We start from the raw sequence: 20,455 nt of genomic DNA, 5'->3' as shown, positions 1-20,455 counted from the left end.
CACCGGAGCTGGTGCAGGGCCTGGAGCACAAGTGTGATGAGGAACGGCTGAGGGACCTGGGGGGGTTTAGTCTGGAGAAGAGAAGGCTCAGGGGGGACCTTCTCGCTCTCTGCAACTGCCTGACAGGAGGATGGAGCCAGGAGGGGGCTGGTCTCTGCTCCCAAGGAACAAGGGATGGGACAAGAGGAAACGGCCTCAAGCTGCCCCAGGGCAGGTTTAGATGGAGCTGAGGAACAATTCCTTCCCCAAAGGGTGCTCAGGCATTGGAACAGGCTGCCCAGGGCAGGGCTGGAGTCACCGGCCCTGCAAGTGTTCACACCCCGTGTAGCCGAGGCCTCAGTGCCATGGGTTAGTGGTGGCCTTGGCAGTGCTGGGCAATGGTTGGACTGGATGAGCTTAAACGTCTTTTCCAACCTGGTTGATTCTGTGACTCTAAGAGAGACACATCAAAGTCTGCAGTTCCTCCCTGTTTCTCTACTATGGTTTGTTCACCTGGAGAGTGTTCAACTATCACCCAGCCACAGGGTCTGATCTTCAGCTGCAGGTCAAGGCCCTGGATGTTCAGCCCCATCCACAGTTGGTGTGTAAGCACAGGAAGAGAACTTAATTTCATGCTGCAACACAGACAGCTGCTGGAGCTTTATGCATGTCCCTGTGTTTGCTGCACCAGGGAGATTGACAGCCTTTCAGTGAGCTGATTTTTAATTTAAAACTACTCTTCAAAGGTTTTTGTCCACCCAAGGACTCATTCCTCCAGGGCTGTTGCTGAAATACCAGCCTGTTTGAAGGTCAGCATCTGCATATTGGTCTCGGCATCTTCCAGTATCAGAACAGATGCGTCCCTCTCTGTTGTGTAACTCCTTTGTGGATGTACAGGGGTTTTTCCTCCTGTTATCACCCCAAGGCTTTTTGTCCATACAGATTTTAGGCAGTCCTGCTTTTTACCTTCAAAACCGATCCTGGAGCTCAGTGTCTTTATGGAAAGGGTGGACTGCAGCCACTCTGCTGCTCAGATTCCTCCTAAGTGTTGGCTTTTTCGCTGTTCAGTGTGAGTATCAGTTTTAAATGTTAAATTAAGGGTTTACAACCAGTCCAGCAGACAGAATCACGACTGCCGGTGCCGTGACCTTGACTCCGTGCTCCAGGCCATGGTGAGAACCCAGAGTCATGAGCCTGTCCCTTGGCACTCCTCATGGAGCGCTCACCTAGAGTTCTGCAGTGTATTAACCGGGGTGTGCTGCATTCAAGACTGGCAGTAAACCTGCTCCAGTGTTTATGCTGGCTTGGGAGTGCTGGTTTTTCTTACTCCTGGCTTCCTCTTTAAATTGGAGTTTCATTTTTACATGGATGTTTGTGCTGCTTTGTCTTTTGGAGTTGTAAAACTAAATAACAGAGTGAGTTGGGATTACTGGAGCAATGTTAGTGCCTTGTTGCTGCAGGAGGCTTTACGTTTGAAATACAGAAGGAGATAATGGTTTGGGCTTATTTCTAGGTCAGGAAAAAGATATGAAAGGAACAGAGCTGCTCGTGGCCTGGGCAGTTTATATCTGTAGGAGAATGAGACTGGGAGGACCTTGAAGAGTCGCAAGAAGATGTGACAACAACGTAAGCAGCGAGGAGTACAGGGAGAGGATGTTTGTGTTCTTTCTTGAAGAACAACTGTTTCACGCTGTTCTTGGTCTTAAGCTTTCCAAATGAAAGAAGGGATTGTTCCTTCCTTGGCTGGATGCAAAGATGACAGAGAAGAATTACAAATCTTTAGCACAGGAGCTGCTTGAACAGACAACATAATGTCATCTTCCTGGATACCGAGTGCAGCTTAAGTGCCGAAGTGTGTGAGTGAATTGTTGACCAGAACCTTACAGGTGGGTTTGCAGCACAGCTGCAGGTGGCTGTGGTAGAAGATAGTGGGAAATAGATGAAATCATCACAAACCCAAAATGAGAGAAGGCAGAGAGATGCCTGTGTCTGACAGACACTCTGTGTCCCAGATACCAGAACAGAGTGTGTTTAATTCAGCAGGTCTGCACATTACCATCCTATTCTTGTTACTTGGTGTCTTCCCCCATCCTCTCTTCTGTTCTGCTTTATCAGAAGCTTAACTTTTCCTTCCTTTTCTCCCCCCAAGAGACAGCCAGGATTTAGAATCAGGATCAGTGCTTGCTGCAGCTCTCCAGTGCCAGCATAATGGATCCATGACCTGATTTAAACTTGTGAGAGCTGCCATAATGTAAATATTTGATGGAACTTCCTTTTTTAAGCCTGCTTCAGTGTTTCAAGCTAAATCATGGCAAGGTAAAAGGACACTTGTTAGCATGGGTTTGTTTGTGCAGGTTTTGGTGGTTCCTTTAGAGATTGCTCTGGCTTCGGGCAGCGTTTCAGCCCTGTGTTGTATTTATGCAAAATCCAAGCAGTACAAGTAAACACGAAATGATATTTGTGTCATAATACGTGGAAAGAAAGGGAGTTAAATCCATATGTCGGCTCTTACCCAGATGGGAACCATGCTGTTCCTCAAATCACGATTGCTGCTTGTTTGGGCAGAGGTGGTGCATCAGCGTTAGTGCTGTGTCTCGCCTGGAGTGGCTGGATAAAGGTGGGGAAGGAAGGGGGTTTCCTGAATGATACACAGGGATGTGTTCTGTCTGGAGAGGAGATTTCTGTGTGGTTTTGAGTCCTGGAAAGCGCTTTTGAAATGGATTGAGTCCATATCCCAGACCTAAATTTCTCACCCGTTTGTATAAACATGGACCTTTGTCAGAAGAAATCACTGCTGTTGGCTTAAGTAGGTTATTCCTTATTGCAGTAAGGTACAATTCCCACATGGACAGTGTTTTCAGGGCTTTACAGGATGGAGGTACAACAGAGGGAAGAAGGTTTTATTTTTAAGTTCTGGAGCTGGAAGCAGCTTAACCTGGTGCTGATCCAGGGCTGCCGCAGCCCTTCTGGGCAGAGCCCAAGTGATTTGGCCAAGGCAGCAGAAGTGTAGGAATACTCGATCCATTTGGCAGTGAAATAACTGGGAAAGCCAGTTTTTCATCCCTGCTCCGTGTCAGTTCTGCGCTGGGGATGTTTCCTGTACCCAGATATTTGGGATCCTGCTACTGAAAGGAAAGGGAAGAGTTTGGAAGTCGGATTCTGCAACACTGAACTTTGCTTCTGGGGAGGATGTGCTTTACCTCTACACAGGCCTTGGTGCCAAGTGTGGTGTGTTATAACTCCTTTAATATCTTTGTTCTATAAGCTCTATTTGTAGGAGAAGAAGGGAGTGGTTTTGGGGTTCCCTACTTGAACTTGAGGTTTAAGTAGGCAGCTGGAAGACACAGTTTACCTCTAGCTGCTGCTGCTGTCAGATACAGTCCTTCAAGTGTGAGGCATCTTCTGCCCAGATGTTGTACATCTTGAAACCACAGGATTTATTTATCGATTTAATTTGCAAGTCAGAACAGAGAAAGCACTGTCAAATCTACAAGTCTGAAATGTGGACAAAGACATGGTGAGCAATCTCATTCTAGACCTTGCATCTGAGCTGGTTTCTAGGAGACCAAAGGTACCAACTGATGAATTCATTGTTGTATTGATGCAAAACTTGAAGTGTTAGTTCTCTGCTCCTGGGCTGGCCTCTGCTCCCAAGGAACAAGGGATGGGACAAGAGGAAATGGCCTCAAGCTGCACCGGGGCAGGTTTAGATGGAGCTGAGGAACAATTCCTTCCCCAGAGGGTGCTCAGGCATTGGAACAGGCTGCCCAGGGCAGGGCTGGAGTCACCGTCCCTGCAAGTGTTCACACCCTGTGTAGCCGAGGCCTCAGTGCCGTGGGTTAGTGGTGGCCTTGGCAGTGCTGGGCAATGGTTGGATGAGCTTGATGAGCTTAAATGTGTTTTCCAACCTGGTTGATTCATTGATTCTATGATTAATGTTGCAGCTTCAAGTTCATAGAAAGTCTTTTGTTGGGAGACATCAAAAAGCCTTTCATCTTAAAGCAAATATTAAGCTTCAGTTTTGTGTTTAGTGTTTATTCATAAGATCCTTACAGCTTTAAGAACACTTGCTCGGATGTGGCTGCTCCATTGTGCTCATGGGCAGCTCTCCTCAAGATGATACTGAACCACAAAACCTTTGTGGTGCTGCTGCAGTGGAAGCAGAGGGTTCTGCTGAATTTCAAGGGGATGGATAAGGCCCCTGGGGTCAGAATGTTGCCTGTGTATTTTAAAGGTTACCTCGCTATATATAGCTAAGGCTGGGCTCTCTTTGAAACCAGTCAGATGGGTCCTTGTTCAGTGAATTCCAGACTTCTGTGGTACAAAAAATAAAGGGAAAATCTTTGTTTTCTTCTTTGCAGGATTCATGAATAAAATTTTCCATCCCAACATTGACGAAGCGTAAGTAAATCCCCAGTGTGTGCATTTCCTGAAGAGTTATCTAATTGTAACTCTGTTTTGGCTTCACAGTGATAATGCTGATGAGTTGAATGATGCTTTCATCAATCTTAAGGGTCCAGCCTGGGGGATTTGATAGATGTAGATGTTGTCACAGGTTAACTTTCAGGAGTGGGTCAGGCTGTGGGTAACAGTAGAGAGCTGCATGCTGCAGATTCTCTTGCAGGCATGGTCTTTGTATTGCAACGTGCTTCACTTACAGAAAAGGTTGTAGTCCCCCTCCTCCTTGGCATCATGTATTTAAAGGCTGCCCCTCCTCTAAACCACAAGCTAGGAGTAAATCACAGCTTACCTGAAACACTGGTGCAGGGGAATGGAGGGGGTAGATGATATTAAAACCCCAGAGTATTTTTGAGTGTGACTGTGTTTAATTCCATCCTTTTTCTGTATGTTTCAGGTCAGGAACTGTATGTCTAGATGTAATCAATCAAACTTGGACAGCTCTCTACGGTGAGTTTGGTATTTCCCTGAAAGCTCCTCACGTGAACATCCATGTTTGGAATGTTAACATAACACAGCTTGCTGGAGACACAGGAACTTAGGCCAGCTTTTGTTGGTTGGGTTTTGGAGAGGGTTTTTACTCAGGTTTTAGACTCCTCATTGAGCCGAGATCCCATGAAAACGAAGGTACTTTTGTAACCTGTTTTTATGCCTGAAAGGTGAAAATATTCCATAAACCTCACAAAGGATCACTCGGTCCATTACTTGGCATTGTCTGGCGACTGCACAACAGCACCCCACCATGATTCAGCATTGAAAGAGTGACTGCATCTAAAGTAAACCTAGTTCCAACTCCCGCATCCATGTTTTGTACATGCATTTGAGCTGGTATCCTTTGTGCACAAGGCTGTGATCCCATTTGTGCAGAAGCTGGCACCACAAACCATTCCTGTTTGTGGTGGCAGCATCACTTCATTGCTGGGATGTGGGATTGCATCCCGTGACTGCACTGCTTGCCGCAGGATGTTTTGGGTTTCCCGTTAGGTTGTTTCTGGCTATAACTCTCCTTTTTGGAGGCATAAAAAGATCAGTTGGTAGCTGAAGACCCATTAAAATAGCATTTAGGGCAAGCTGAATTGGTTCAAGGGAGTACAGCTGTGTGTGTAGCCTAGGTTAGCTTCATTTAAATGTGAACTTCTTCAGATGTTCCAATTGTGCTTTGTGGAAGAGCGTCCAGGGAATGTGCACGTCAAATCCTTCCTCTTCATCCATGAAAAGCTGATTTTGCCTATGTAAGTTGAAGCTTTGAAGCAGTTGCTAGAGAGACAAGCTACTTCACCTTCCTCGCCAGCACAGTTTGTAAGGGAATACCAGACTTAGTGAATCCTGGGTGGGAAATTGCTATAGCAACTTGTTGAACTTTACTCCTCATCTGAATGCCTGAAGTCCTCATGTGGTAGATGCACAGCACACACTTCACGTGGGTTTGTTGTGAGAGACCAGCTTAGCCGTGACCCTGGTGGTGTTGCTAATGGAGGAAGAGGATGCTCTTGCGTCCTGGGAGCTATCTGAGGCGAGTGTTAGCAAACCAAGCCCTCTGCTGGGGATGAACCTGCATGAATCCAGCTCAGTGCAGCGTGTGCTGCTGTTCCACAGCCTTAAATGCCACCTGCAGATCATGGGGATGGCTGGACAAAAGAAAATCACTCCAGTATAACCAGTGTGGTGCTGGTTTTGTGCTCAGTTGGATTCTGCTTCGGTTCTATGCATGGATAACCTCCCTGTGCTGCAGCACGCTCTCACAGAAGGCCACAGTGGGGTTTCTGCACTATTGCCAAACAATTCCATAGGAAGGCTTCCTGCGAGAGGTTTCCTAATGAGTGCTGCTGTATTTTTGTCATCATTGCTCATAAAGGTAGAAGATAACAGCTTGATATTTACTGCACTTGTGCTGTGTTCATATCAGCAAGCCTGCAAAACCCTTGTGCATTTCTCCTTGTGATAGGTGTTAGGCAGCTTGAAGGTACAGAGCACTTTCCAAAGCCGCTGGTGAAACATGGCCTAAGAAAGTGCATCACTTGACAGTCATGTCATTGCAAACTTCCCGTGCCTTGCTGCAGGATGCCTTGGGGCTGCAGGGAGGACACTGGGGTGGCTGCATTCCCTCTGCCTCTCCTCTTGGAAGTCATTGACACTAGAGTACCTGTATCACCTCTTCACCTCCAGGGCTTTGCATCCTTATGTGACATAAGGAGAATGGCCCATTTCTGAACATGAAATGAAAATCACAGAATGGTTTGGGTTGGAAGGGACCTTCAAAGCTCATCTAGTCCAATGCCCTGCAGTGAGCAGGGACATCTTCAACTGGATCAGATTGCTCAGAGCCCTATCCAGCCTGGCCTGGAGTGTCTCCAGGGATGGTGCATCCACCACCTCCCTGGGCAACCTGTGCCAGTGATTTACCACCCTCACTGGAAAGAACTTTTTCCTCACATAAAAAGGGGGGAATAATATTCCCCAGTGCCTCTCAGCACAGCTCTGTTTTGGAGTGTCACCCCTTTAAACCAGAACACTCCTGGGTCAGAGGATATGGGTCAGACAATTCAAGGAGCAGCTAAGATAGAAAAGACCCAGCATAGCCACTAATAAATTCATGAGGACCTCATGGTTAGATCTCTTCTCCTTCCCTAATGAAGTCCTTAGTGCTATGGCTGGGTTTCCTACACTTGTTCAACTCGTTCCTGCTAAACCAATGCTGCTTTTTAGGGATTTAAAAGGAGGAGAATTAGGAGGTCTCATAAAATCCCTGCAGTGTGTCCTGTGAGCTGTGGTGTCCTTCCAGGGCTCTGCTTGCTCAGCCTATATGAGACTTTAGTTGTCTGATGGCCACAAAGAGGTACTTGATTTAAGCCTGCTCTGTGCAGAGGCTTGTCCCAAAGCAGGTGCTTTCACAAACTAAAGTCAACTTCTTGCTGACAGTGTCTGAACTCAATCCTGGGAGGTTTAACTGGTTAATCAAGGGCAAGCCACTACCACAGCAGCAAATACTCTTATAGAGTATACTCCCTGCTTTTTTGAGGCCTCTTCTTCCATTAGGGTCCTTCTTGCTGTTATGCTTAATTGTAGAATGCATGCTCTAAAGTGCTTCATCACTGTCCTCAGCCAATATTGGAAGGGGCAACAGCTTCTATGCAGCAGAAAGAGATTTCAGGGTAAAAGCACCTAATTTCTTAGTGGTGTCCCTGTATAGCAGAGACCAGCTGATTTCTCTCCATAGCAATTAGTGTCATTACTTCTTGGAATTGGGTGATGCATGCTCCTGAGTACATAAAGCCGTGGCCTTTCCTCCTGCTCAGCAGAGTTGATGCTGAGTGGGTGACTGAAGTAGTCATAGCACAGCGTCTGTACAGCCTGGATGTGTTGATGGAGGAGGGTGGAACTCACAAAACATCAAGTCTCCTTTGAGCCTCCTGAGTGAGGAGATCTAATAAGCACACCCTTTGGTAGATCTCCAGAGGTGGTAACATGGGGCAATGGCAAAGATCTGTCTGGATGTACTGTACAGCTCTTCTGAGGCTCTTTCTTTGCTGGTGAGGGGGCTAGAGCCTGGTTTTCTATGGCTGCAGCCCAGAGCTGGACTAACTGCACAGGGAGGGCTCTTGGAGATCTCTCCCCCCTAACTGCCCACCCATTTGTGATGACCCCTTTAGCATGTTAATGGCTCTGAGGTCCCTGCCCACCATCACATCTGCTTGAATTTAGCAGCTCCAGGAGGCTCAGCATTGTCTGGGCTCGGGAATAGTCACACAGCTTGTTCCTGTCAGAGGCAGGTTGAGGTGGCTCAGCTGCTCACATGGTGGGTCCTGGGCAGTGTTGGGCTTCCTTTCTGACAGCTCCACTCGGATCCATGCTAGATGGGACTGGTGATGCTCATCCAAAGCAGGGTTTCTCTGCCACCATGAAAGACCCTTTTTAATTAGAGAGGAAAGGAGGAATCCTGAGAACAGATGTGTAGAATATTGATGAAACCCATCAGAAACCCCCACAAAACAAAAGCTGCTCTGTCCCCATCAGCAGTTCTCCAGAGGCGAAAGGGAAACCGGGCCCACAGCCCTGCACGGGGGGTGTAATCTCAGCTCTGTGTGGGTGCCTGTGGTCCTCCTGAAGGCCCCAAGGAGGAATGATGCTGCAGGGCTTCTTTCTGAACACCCCCATCACTGAAGTGTGGTGCTTCTTGTCTTAAGGATGTAGGAAGAGGGTTTCATGTATCCACAATTACTCATCAGCACCAGAAGTATGTTTCCTGCTGTGGATTATTTAGTGACTGGTGCCAACTGGCTCCAAGGTGCTAATGTGAGCTCTCCACATTCTGAGAATTGTTTTGAGTTGGAGAAGGGACTTGTTGGTTGCTCCTTCATTAACACAATTATCCAAAGCACTCTGGAAGACACTTTGCGCTCGAGATACATCGGTTTAGTCATCAATACATCAGTGGTGCAGAAGACATTTAAAGACTTAATAGAAGCAGAAGTAGAAGAATTCAGTGAGGGCTGAAGCACGGCACTGTTTGGTTTAACTTTTTCCCCTTTTTAAAGCCAGGGCTGAACTTCAATGGTAAACAAGACACAATTGTGCCCTTCCATTTCTTTGCTTAACCCACAGTTATCTATATAGACCTCAGAGCAGCTTCCAGTATCTGAAGGGAGCTACGAGGATCCTGGAGAGGAACCTTCATCAGGGACTGGAGTGATGGGACAAGGGGTGATGGGTTCAAACTGAAATAGGGGAAGTTCAGGTTGGATCTAAGGCAGAAGCTCTTCCCTGTGAGGGTGCTGAGGCGCTGGCACAGACTTTTCCCAGAGAAGCTGTGGCTGCCCCATCCCTGGCAGTGTTCAAGGCCAGGTTGGACACAGGGGCTTGGAGCAACCTGCTCTAGTGGAAGGTGTCCCTGCCCGTGGCAGGGGCTTGGAGCTGGATGAGCTTAAGGTCCCTTCAACCCAAACATGTTGATTCTGTATTTCCATGGTTGGGATGTTGATAAACGGGTGCAGTCAGCTGAGGAGCCGCAGCATTCCTCCAGCAGCAGCAGCTCTCTTACCACCCATGTCTGTGCTTTCCACATCCATTTCCTCCATTCTAACTTGTGCCCAGGTGTTCAGTGTGTTTGCAGCTTCGTGCTGCTGTGTCAGTGCAGGCTGATGGATCAGGCTGACTCTGGGGCTGTGTCTGTGCCTTTTGCTTGCAGATCTCACCAATATATTTGAATCGTTCCTGCCCCAGCTGCTGGCCTATCCCAACCCTATAGATCCTCTAAATGGTGACGCTGCAGCCATGTACCTCCACCGACCAGAAGAGTACAAACAGAAAATTAAAGGTAAGGGCATAAATGACACATTATGGTGTGAGTGGTGTTGCTGTGATTCCACCCTGGGGGAGTGAGGGCTGTCTTTGCTGCCTGTTTGTATGTCACTGCCTATTCCTTCCCACTGCAGGGGCCTCATCTGTTTGAAGTTGGGGTAATCTGAAGTAAGGGGTGGATGAATCACTGCTGTAGTGTATGCAGTAGGAAGGGCAGGGGTTTAAATCATAGCAAACCCTAAGCAAGGAAGGCTGTGAGCAAACTGGGTTAGGATTCAACACGATTTTGGGAGATTGGAGAAACAACTCCGAAGAAAAGGTACGTGACTGAAGAAGGGACAAGGAAAAGGGCTGAACTTAGATGGGAGCATCCAGTTGCACAATTAGTGGATAGAAAGTGGCATGGAAAGTGATCTGAGAGCAGTAATCAAGGAATTGGTGGTGCCGTTGCATAAAGCACTTTCGTACTGTGACAGAGCAGGAGTTTTAGGTAAATGCCAACTAATCCTTCCTTGCTACTTCCTAGTCCAACCGAGGCTTATCAGTGCTGTGCCCAGTTCAGGGGCTGCCATTGAAGCAAGCTGCAGACCAGTGAAGTCTGGTAGAGTGTAACAAGGGTAACAGTTAGAGAAGGGTTCATTGAGACCTCAGAGCAGCTTCCAGAATCTGAAGGGGCTACGAGGATGCTGGAGAGGGACCTTCATCAGGGACTGGAGCATAGGACAAGGAGCGATGGGTTCAAGCTGAAACAGGGAGATGTAGGTTAGCTGTAAGGAAGAAATTCTTTGCTGTGAGGGTAGTGAGGCCCTGGCAGAGGTTGCACAGAGAAGCTGTGGCTGCCCCATCCCTGGCAGTGTTCAAGGCCAGGTTGGACACAGGGGCTTGGAGCAACCTGCTCTAGTGGAAGGTGTCCCTGCCCATGGCAGGGGTTGGAGCTGGAGGAGCTTTAAGGCCTCTTCCAACACAAACCATTCTATGAAAGGCAGACAGTCTTGAAGATGTGTCTTAAGAAGAGGCAGGGAGGGAATTGGAGGAGTCTAATCCAGGAGACCAACTTGGGTTATGAGCTTTGATGTGTCAAAGGTGCCTTCAAAGAGGAAGGAAATGATTTATCGTGTGATAGTGTGAGCAGGATGTGGTCACAGGCGTTTAACTCAGCTGAGGGAACCCAGGCTAAACATTAACAGTGATTGGTGAGGGTAGTGAGTGCTGGCAGAGCCAGTGAGGGTGCTGGTGTGTCTGCTCCTGGAAGGGTTGGAAGGACATGTTAGACAGGGCTGGGAAATGGAGCCAGTACCTCCTTGGGGTCAGGGAAGGCTCCCAGTAAGGACTCTCAAGTACTTTGGATGAGCCTGGTGGTAGAAGGACTGTCCTAGCAAACTGGTAAATGAGAAGCAAATTGAATTAGTCTTGCAAATATAAGAAATAAGCTAAACAATGAGAATTGTGCTTCACATTTGTGCTTTCCCTAGAATCAGCTGCCTGCAGACAGGAGCAGGGCATCATTTCTCACAGGCTGAGAGAGCTGGGCTGGGGCAGCCTGGGGAAGAGAAGGCTCCTCAAGGGGAGACCTTAGAGCAGCTCCAGTGCCTAAAGGGGCTCCAGGAAACCTGGAGAGGGGCTTTGGACAAGGGCCTGGAGGGACAGGCCAAGGGGAATGGCTTTAACCTGCCAGAGGGGAGATTGAGATGAGCTCTGAGGCAGAAGCTCTTCCCTGTGAGGGTGCTGAGGCGCTGGCACAGACTTTTCCCAGAGAAGCTGTGGCTGCCCCATCCCTGGCAGTGTTCAAGGCCAGGTTGGACACAGGGGCTTGGAGCAACCTGCTCTAGTGAAAGGTGTCCCTGCCCGGGGCAGGGGGTTGGAACTGGATGAGCTTTAAGGCCCCTTCCAACACAAACCATTCTATGAATCCTTTATGTGACAGCCTGTGGTGAAGCCATTGGCTTTACTTCTCCCCTGATGCAGTGAACACAATCAGCATTTCATGTAGGGGTGGGAAATTTACAGCCTTTGGCTCACATTTGGGCTTCCACTAAGTTTTTAAGAGGCCATGACTGCCCGATTTTTGTTTCTGTTACTCAGTAACCATAAGGCTTGTTTGCCCACGGGAGTCCTGCCAGAGAGGTTTGTAGTTCAACAAGCACAGCCTCCATGATCACACAATCTCATAGTCTTCCTGGAGTGAGGTGGGATAGCAGTTTTCCTACCAGCATTGTGTTTGGAGAGCTCAGGTGTCCCAGGAAGAAGTGGGATTTGGTGATGGAGTCCTTCCATCAGCTCTGCCACGTCACTCCAGAGTGCTTAAACCTGGAGTCACTCTGTTCTGATGCAAAATGACTCTTGAGCAGCAGCAATTTGTTTGTGGGTGGAACTCCAAATGAGGCCAAGCAAAGCTGTGATTTAAAGGCTGAGTTATTCAGCCCACTTTGCTCGACTCCTCTGACAGCTGCATGACAGGAGCATGAAAACTACCCTGCAGATCTGGCCTGCTCAGTATCCCGGAGTCCACTGCTGCTTGTTCCATATGAAGAAGCTTCCAGGCAGAAGGGTTTGTCAGATAAAATCCCTGGGGCCAACGCAATGGACACTTTGGGTGTCCTCTCTGCTTTAATGAAACAGGGGTGTAAAAGAAGATATATCCCTGAAAAAAGCAGATCAACTGATGCTAGCAAGAGCAGGAGCTTGGGGGCAGATCTGAGGACATGCCTCAGGGAGGCTAAATGGGATAGTCTGCTCCATCATTTCCCTCCTGACAGCCAGGTATAGGCTCTGAAGATGATCTGGAAGGAGCTTTAAGTGCTTGCAACATGTCTTGTGTTCCATATACCCCAGAGCCCTGCCTCTCCTGTGTCTTCCCAAGCTTGCGTGCCAAGGAGAAGATAGAGCTCAACACTGTCATCCCTCATCTTGTAGCATGTATAAAAATAGCCTTGGACATGCTAAAATTGATGCAACGGGTTGTAGCAGCTTCTCTGCTCAGGGAAACTCAGTAGTGCAAATACGTAATTTATTGCTGCTTTTCTTCATTTTTTAGTTATGAGCACATAAAGCAGTTGTTTGACATGGTGGTGGTGAAGAGATGGGTAAAAGCTTAGAGATGTGGCCCAAGATTTGATTCTTGTTGGTGTGAGACACAAACAAGTGAGGATTTATCATGAAACTTGTAAATGTCCATTCATGTTACCAATACAAACTGTGATTCTCAGCATTAGAGCCTTCGGGTAGATGTGAACTTCATGGACACAGACCTAAATGCTCCCTTAAGGTCTCCCTGACAGTCCTTGGTGAGATGACTTGCCTTTGATCACTAGTAGAGCACCAGAAGGTGGGCTTCAGCTACACAAAACCAGCCCAATATTCATGTTGAGCTGTTGGGAACTGGTGCTTAACTCCTGTGTGTGCTGCTTTTCTTCCTCTTTGGTAGATCTAACATGAAAACTTCTCTTGGGAGGGTGGTGGTGGCAGCTGAGGGTGTTTGCAGGTAGCAGAGGACATCTCTGGGAGCAATCCTCCCATGCCACATGTCAGCTCTGGAGTTCCAGTGGAGTCCTTTGAAACACCAGTATTGCTCACAGGCATGTACCAGCCATGGGGCATAACCACAGCTTGTCCTTGTTGCTCCAGGGTTAAAACAACTGGATCCAACTGATGTTTCCCTGGTAGGAATGTTTCTATCAAGGCTTTCCCTTCTTGAACACTCTTCTGTAGAAGGCAGTTTATCAGTTTTTAGATGCTTTGGTTTTCTTAGAATCATAAAATCCTAGAATGGTTGGGGTTGGAAAGGACCTTAAGATCATCTGGTTCCAACCTCCCACATAATGATCTTCCCCGAATAAGCAGAAGATCCAAGTTCAACACAACATTCAGCACAGAAGCTCCCTGGAAGTTTGATATATCCCAGATTAAACCTTCTAAAAAACCCAGCCCAAGAGCTCAGTAGCTTTCCTGGATAGAAGATGACATTTTGAGCTTGAAGTGCTTCAAGTTGTGTTTAGCTTAGGCTCAAGCAGGCCTTTTTCAGCAGAGATAGTGGCTTCCATGGCCAGACCTCCAGTGGTCCAGAGAGCACTTGAAGCAGTCAGTGAAGAAGCTTCTCCTGCCAAGGTCATGGCTGCTGTGTTTGGGGGCTCCCATTAAGGGGTTATCTTTGTCATCCAAGGACATCCAAAGTCTTACAGCAAAGGCACTTGAGTTCCCTTTGCTGGACTGTACAAGGAATAACGACTCTGGATAACCAGCCCTTTTCCAGAGGGAGATTATTGGATAACTATGGGAAGGGAGTCGCCTCTACAAGGATGTGTCATGTCAGCATCCCATCTCCTTAGCTCAGCTCGTCACCTATTGCCAACCCACCTTCCCATTTAAGGAAGACACGCTGCTTTTTTGGGTCCCTCCTTCAGTTAGCCCCTCTTATCTTTAAACCATTGGGTCTGTCCCACCAGTTCCTCTCACTTTGCAGTATCCAATTCTTGGCAGATGGTCCCTGCCCCACGCTCTGCAACTCCTATCCTCCAGTATAGGCAGATGTGATCAGGCAGGTCCTAGGCTTCATGGTGACATGGGCAGCACCTTCCAAGAAGAGGGTTCTCAGTGGCAGGACCTGAGGATGGAGCACGGAGGTGCTTTTCTGTTTGATGCTACATGCAGCCTGAGGGCAATCCAAGACCTTGAGCATTCATTCCATGCTTCCCAGTGTTTACATAGCTGCCTTCAGTGCTTTATCAGTTCTTAACAAGTTCTTGTAAACCAGATTTGAGCAGCTGCTTCTGTGGTCGGAGGGAGCAGGTCAATCACGTAGATTAAACACTCCGACCAAAGCCAAGTGCGTCAGCAGATGGAGGAGCTGAAGCTCAGAAGCACCTTCCAGCTTTTCCAGGGTGGAGCAGGTCTGCCAAGGCCACCAACTGCTGCATCCTCGGAACTCCTCCATGAAGTGCTGCCTTTGGGTTGCTTGGCCATGCTATGCTCCTGGAGCTGGATTAACACCTTTGGGCTCTGAGTCCTTACATCAGCTCCAGAAACGTGGGAAAACCCCACAATGATGCAGGCCTCTTGCAGAGTATTTTCCCTCCCAGTAGGCTGAAGGATGGAAGTGCAGAGGGCAGGAGGGACAGCTTTAGGCTCTGCAAAGTGCAGCCTTTAAAAGCTGTGTTGTAGCACTTGGTTATCTGGCATTAGATGTGTTCTCCTGCAGCTTTATCAGTGCATCCTCCGGCTGATACAGTGTGGGATGAAAAGCAGTGATCTGTGCTCTTGGAGGAGAGATGCTCCTTGTGGACATCATTCCCTAGGAGGAATTAAAGCACATACAGTTGGGATGGCTGCTGGGCTGGGACTGGGATGTGACATTCATATTTCCACACAGGGCCTCATCTTTGAGCGCAAAGGGATGCTGGTATTCCCTCTTTCTTCAGTTTAATGCTGCTGTTTGGAGGAGGCTTTGCTGTATTTTAGAGCCTTCATACACAAAATTCCCCCTTTCCTCCCTAAAGAGGACCTGTGGTATGAGGGACATATTGTTTTCATACTTCTCCATGCTATGAAGCCCCTTTCTCAGTGTGAGGTGGAAAAGAGGAGATAAGTAAGAGGAAGACTTGACATTGAGGCTGAGCACCCCTTCTTAAGTCCAGTTTTGTGCCAGGTTTTCACCCTTGCTCCATTCTGCCGGCCTGCATGTGTCTGAGGAACAGGCTTTCTCTGCTCAAGGTGGGATCACCAACACCTGCTTGATCTTAGAGGGGACACTGGAAGCTTCCTGCAGCCACAAAGGAAGGAAAGGGATTGCCAGACTCAGTCTGACCTGACCCACTTTGTGGTGCCTCTTTGTTCTGTCCCTCTGCACAGAGGTGACCACACAAGCCACAGTTGGCAGCAGTTCCTTTACCTGCCTGCAGGAATCCCAGTAAACCAGTTTTCCTGCTTGTTGTACAGCTTCCTGCTTGCTCCTGGCTGGAGTTCAAGGTCTTGATGTGGGTGCCCAGAGCCAGTGTGGTTTAGACCCTGCTGTGAGACATGGTTTCCATCAGTGACCTGCAGTGAGGTGGCCCTGGTTCCCTGCGGGTCCTTCTCAGCTAATCCTGTGGCTGCTGTCTGATGTGAAGCAGTTGCAAGAGTTGGGCTTTGAAAACAGAGCCTGGGGCAGAACCATGTTTATATTGGGGCTAAATAAATGCAGCTATTCCTGCAGTAGGCATCTCTGCTTTCTCTGTCCATCCTTCTTTACACATGCAGAGTTTAGTCTGGAAGCTTAGTCTGGCTCTCAGCTTGGCTTCAGCAATGGTTGCTCTGCCCTATCAGTTTAAACCCTCAGCTATTCATTTCTCAAAGTCAGGCTCTATAGTGACACCTTGCTGGCTTTTAGGCTTGTTCTCTAGGTCCCCATGTAGCTCCTGGTGTGGCAGTAAATCAAATCCTGTCCTGTTAAGTGAGATGACACCATCCCAGGGAGGACTTAGGTTGTGTCTAGCTACAATTATACATGTTGCTGACGTAGGAGCTTTGGGATCATACTTGTTTTCAAGGGTCTTGCATGTCTCTAAGGTCTCCATCAGCTGTTTTCACATGTTTTTGGACAATGGTCTGAGAAATATGGGAATCTATGACTTATCTTTGGTCTGAGAAATATGGCAATCTGTGACCTATCAAACACGATCTGCCCCAACCCAGCCGTTAGTCATAGTTCACTCATCCTCTGACTGTTGAATATATGCTGCTGATGTGTCTTTTCTCTTCTGTCACACACAGAATACATTCAGAAATATGCAACAGAAGAAGCACTAAAAGAACAGGAAGAAGGCACCGGGGACAGCTCATCTGAGAGCTCCATGTCCGACTTCTCGGAAGATGAGGCTCAGGATATGGAGTTGTAGTAGAAGAGGCAACCTGCTTTTCAGAGAGACTCTTAATTTCCTAACCATGAGAAGCAGACTATAATATTCATATTTAAACAAAGCAATTTTTTTTATTACTAAACAAGGTTTTTATGAATAATAGCATTGAGATATATATATCACCCTTTAGATCTTGATTTTCTTGGTCATTTCTCGAACCCGAGGTGCATAGCATATTCCCACATTCCATTTTGGTAGCAATATGCAGCCCGAATGCATGCATTCAAATTCCATTTGGCCAAGTCAACTTGTGTGCTACTGAACTGTCAGCTAAAACAGCTGCCCTGGTAGGTAGGGAGTTAGTCAAAAAAGAGATGTTTGCTTTCTTTATCAAAGGTTTCCAAAGACACCACCTTGGATGCTAACGTGGAACAGCGTTTGCTCAAAGCCTAAAGTCTGGGGGATGATATACTTAAGCGTGTAGATCAGACAGTGGAATAAAAAGGTGCTCCTTCAGGTCAACCTTGCTGATCCTACTTTACACGGAGTCACATTAAAAACCCAATAAGAGATAATACAAATGCATGGAGCTATTGAGAGCATTGAAGCTTAATCTAAGTTGACTGGATTTGAAGGCTGTTTTTCCTATGTGGACTCCTGCCTGCCCTTCTGAACTGTAGGGACTGACAACCACTGGTCTATTTGCTTTTTTGGGACTTTTGAAAGCCTTTCATCTGGATGTTATTCACTTTCTTGGTGTGGATTACCAGCTGTTCCCTTTGTGGGAGGAAAAAAAGAAAGAAAGAGAAAAACACAAACCACAAATGATGCTCTCTGAACAGTGCTTTGACTTAGCTGGAGCACATGTGAAGTCAAAACTCTTCCTTTGTCATAGTTTTGAAACTGCTGCCCTTTAATGGCTTCAAGTTTGCTTTTTTTGGGGGGGTTGGTTTTTTTCCTTTCTCTTGCTTGAAGTATGGTTAAACACCTCGCAAACACTCTCCATCTCCTAAGAGAGGGTCCTCTGACCAGATGGATTAGCCTTGCTGAGAGCTTCAGATCCACGACGATTGGCCCCATTGGCTGTAGTCCACGAATCCATCGGCACTGGTTTCTGTTTTCCTTTTTGCCTCCCCCTTCTGCACCAGCTTGGTAGCCATCTGCTTGTGTGTGTACAACAGGATTAAAGTTCCTTTAAAAGTTAACAAAAGAATATGATCTAGAAAAATAATTGAGATGAATAAAAAAAAGCCTAAAAGCACCCGCTGAGGAAGCAAAGTGAATCTGCTCTGGTTTGTTTTGGGGTTTGGTTTGTTGTTTTCTTCTTTGTTCCAGGATGCTTCTGAATTGGAATGTTTGAGTTCTCCTGGTGGCCTGCAGCAAGCTGAGATTTGTGTTTTGGTTTAATGCTATGAAATCTAATCTAGTAAATGTCTACCTGGGGTGCCAGTGTAACTTGATTTTGGATCATTGTGCATTGGAGATTCGAACTGAAGCTGGATTTCTTTAAAGCTGAATGTTACCTGCTGTATTCTTTTTTTTGGGGGGGGGGTGTTGTTTTGGACAAGATGTTTTGATTTGTGATGCAACCAACACGGAGAAATGAACCCACCCACCCTGAGCAACTCTGGAGCAGAGTTTGGAATGTCACATTTGTTCCGTTGTCGTTTTCCCAGAATGATTGGGGGTTTATTTGGGAGTTTTCTTTAGGAATGCCACCAAGTTGGGGTTGGAAGGTCCCGATCCTATTCCTGCTTCATAAAGCACAATCAATTCCTTTTTCTTTGGGGCGGGTGGGGAGGGGGAAAGAGAAGAAACAACTCATAAAGTACCACTTTGCTTTAGCATGATTTTCCTTAATAAAACCTTACAACCACGTTCCTTTCTGTTAATGATGGGCATGAAGCAAAGGTTTTTATTTCCCCTCTCCCTTCCCCCCCCCCTTTTGATTTTTAAAGCAGTGATGTTAGGGCTGTGGCTAGTGACTGTGCTGAAGTTCTCTATCTAGCATTTGTGGCTTGTGGGAAGGGTAATATTAACTATTTAACATGTAATGGTGTACTTAACTCTTATCTAGCACGCTGTTGTTCTCATTACTTTGGGGAGGGAGGGGCCAGGGTTTGCTGGCACTGTTTAACTTGCTTACCTGCTGCCCTAGCAGTTTGCTTGTGCTATAACCTTTACTTGTAGGTGCTACTTAGGAGTAGAGTTAAGTGCTGGGTGGTGATATCAGTTTCAAAGATTAAAAAGGAAAAAAAATCACAATAAAAATTTGTATTTTTTCAATATTGTATAAAAATAGTGTTCTAATTACCTCCCCCCCCCCCCCCCCCTTCCCTTCCAGGTTTTGCTTCCCTATGGCAATGGCCATGGGTTCCCTGCCTGTGTTTGGGACCTATCAGGTGATGCTTGAAGAGCTTTGGGGGTGTTTTGTCCTTTGGCACCTCTTTTAGCTTCTTATTCTCCTCTTCTTCTTGCATTGTTGCTGTGGTGTGGGCATATCAGCCACGCTGACAACAGCGCTCCATCCTCTAATGTGGATTTATCCCCTTCCTTTTGGGATATCCATATTCTACTAAACAGGGACTCCCCAAAATAAACCCACCAGTAAAGTTGGAGCCTGCCAGGATTCCTGCCCCGGGTGCATGGATGCAGCAGGGATCGTGGGGCTTGTCCCAGCTCAGTGGGTTCAGAGCCACAAAGTGTGTATCCCGGCTCTTCCCAACATCCCCAGTGCTGGAAACACTGCAGAGGGTTGACCTGGAGAAATCCCAGCTACCAAAATGCTGCTTTTAAAGGATGTCAGTCCTGGATGTGAGGTGTTTCTAGGGAATGATGCGGAGCAGGCTTTGCTCTGCAGGTTGGGAGCACTGCTCCCAGCCCCATTGCACCTTCTGCTTCTTCTCCATCATTTCCCACCTCTTTTATTCCCAAATCTTCTTTCTCCCAAAAGAAACTTCCTTGCTTGTAACTACACCTGCACCTACATAGCCTGGAAGAAAAGGTGGAGCCCTGCTGGAGCAACGTGGCTCTTTTTGGTCGTTTGAGGGTCTTACTCTTCAGACAACAGCGTTAGTGCCACGTTGTGCCCTGTCTGGGTGATGGGAATTTCTCAGCAGCCCATGATGGATCCCAGGTTGAGTTCCTCACTACCAAAGCTTGTCACAGCCCCTTGGCACTGTTTGGAAACAGCCTTTGGCTTCTATCCCTGTCGTATCTCCTTTTGCATTGAGGTTTTTGGGTGACATGAAGAGCCAAGTGCTCATGTCCCTCAGTGGCGGGACCTGGTGCTTTGGGCCTGGTTGGTGACCCTCCATGCTGAGTTCTTCCTCACCCACAGCTTGGTTTGGTGGATGCAGGAGGATGCTGGTGTGGGGACAGGCTGGAGCAGAGCTTTGCCATCTGCCCTGTGTGTCCATGGTTGAACTCCAACCCATCCCTTAACACACGCCATAGAGACGGGGCTCCCCTTCCATCTGGCTTGCTGGGTGTCCTCCATCAGCAGGGACCCTCCTGATGACCATCAGGAAAGTGTTTGCTGCTTTCTCTTCTATTTTATCCTCCTTTTATCCTTCTAATCCAAGTCCTGCTGGCACTTCAGCAGGGTGCCACCAGCAGCAGCAGCAATGGCCGTGGGTTCCCTGCCTGTGCTTAGTACCATCAGGTGATACTTGAAGAGATTCGGGGTGTTTTGCCCTTTGGCACCTCTTATATCTTCTTCCTCTTGTGTTGCTGCTGCAGTGTGGGCCCAGCAGCCACCCTGACCCCATCAGACTATAAACCCACCCAGTAGTTGTGTACAATGAAAGACCTGTAAACCTTTCCTAAATAAAACATGTCTATACCTTGAAACGTGGCTGGTGTTTGGTCACCGAGAGCTTGGGCTTGCA

The 20,455-nt window shown here is 47.5% G+C and overlaps 1 protein-coding gene across 2 annotated transcripts in view; it reads left to right on the top strand.

The window, feature by feature from the left end:
• UBE2H (ubiquitin conjugating enzyme E2 H) overlaps nt 1–18,851 on the top strand; it is a 54,734-nt gene extending 35,883 nt beyond the window's left edge. The window contains exons 2-6 of one of the 2 annotated variants that reach the window (XM_030478050.1): nt 3,414–3,550; nt 4,341–4,380; nt 4,835–4,887; nt 9,623–9,751; nt 16,480–18,851. In XM_030478050.1, the coding sequence (XP_030333910.1) occupies nt 4,346–4,380; nt 4,835–4,887; nt 9,623–9,751; nt 16,480–16,604 (342 nt within the window). In that variant the 5' untranslated portion in view covers nt 3,414–3,550; nt 4,341–4,345 and the 3' untranslated portion in view covers nt 16,605–18,851. The remainder of the gene's footprint in view (nt 1–3,413; nt 3,551–4,340; nt 4,381–4,834; nt 4,888–9,622; nt 9,752–16,479) is intronic. The other variant, XM_030478049.1, reaches the window with a different exon arrangement.
• Nucleotides 18,852–20,455: the final 1,604 nt, after the last annotated feature.

Source organism: Strigops habroptila, chromosome 3 (assembly GCF_004027225.2).
Source record: "Strigops habroptila isolate Jane chromosome 3, bStrHab1.2.pri, whole genome shotgun sequence".
NCBI lineage: Eukaryota > Metazoa > Chordata > Aves > Psittaciformes > Psittacidae > Strigops > Strigops habroptila.
The sequence above is the reverse complement of the archived record's forward strand: the minus strand, read 5'-3'. Positions and strand labels throughout refer to the sequence as shown.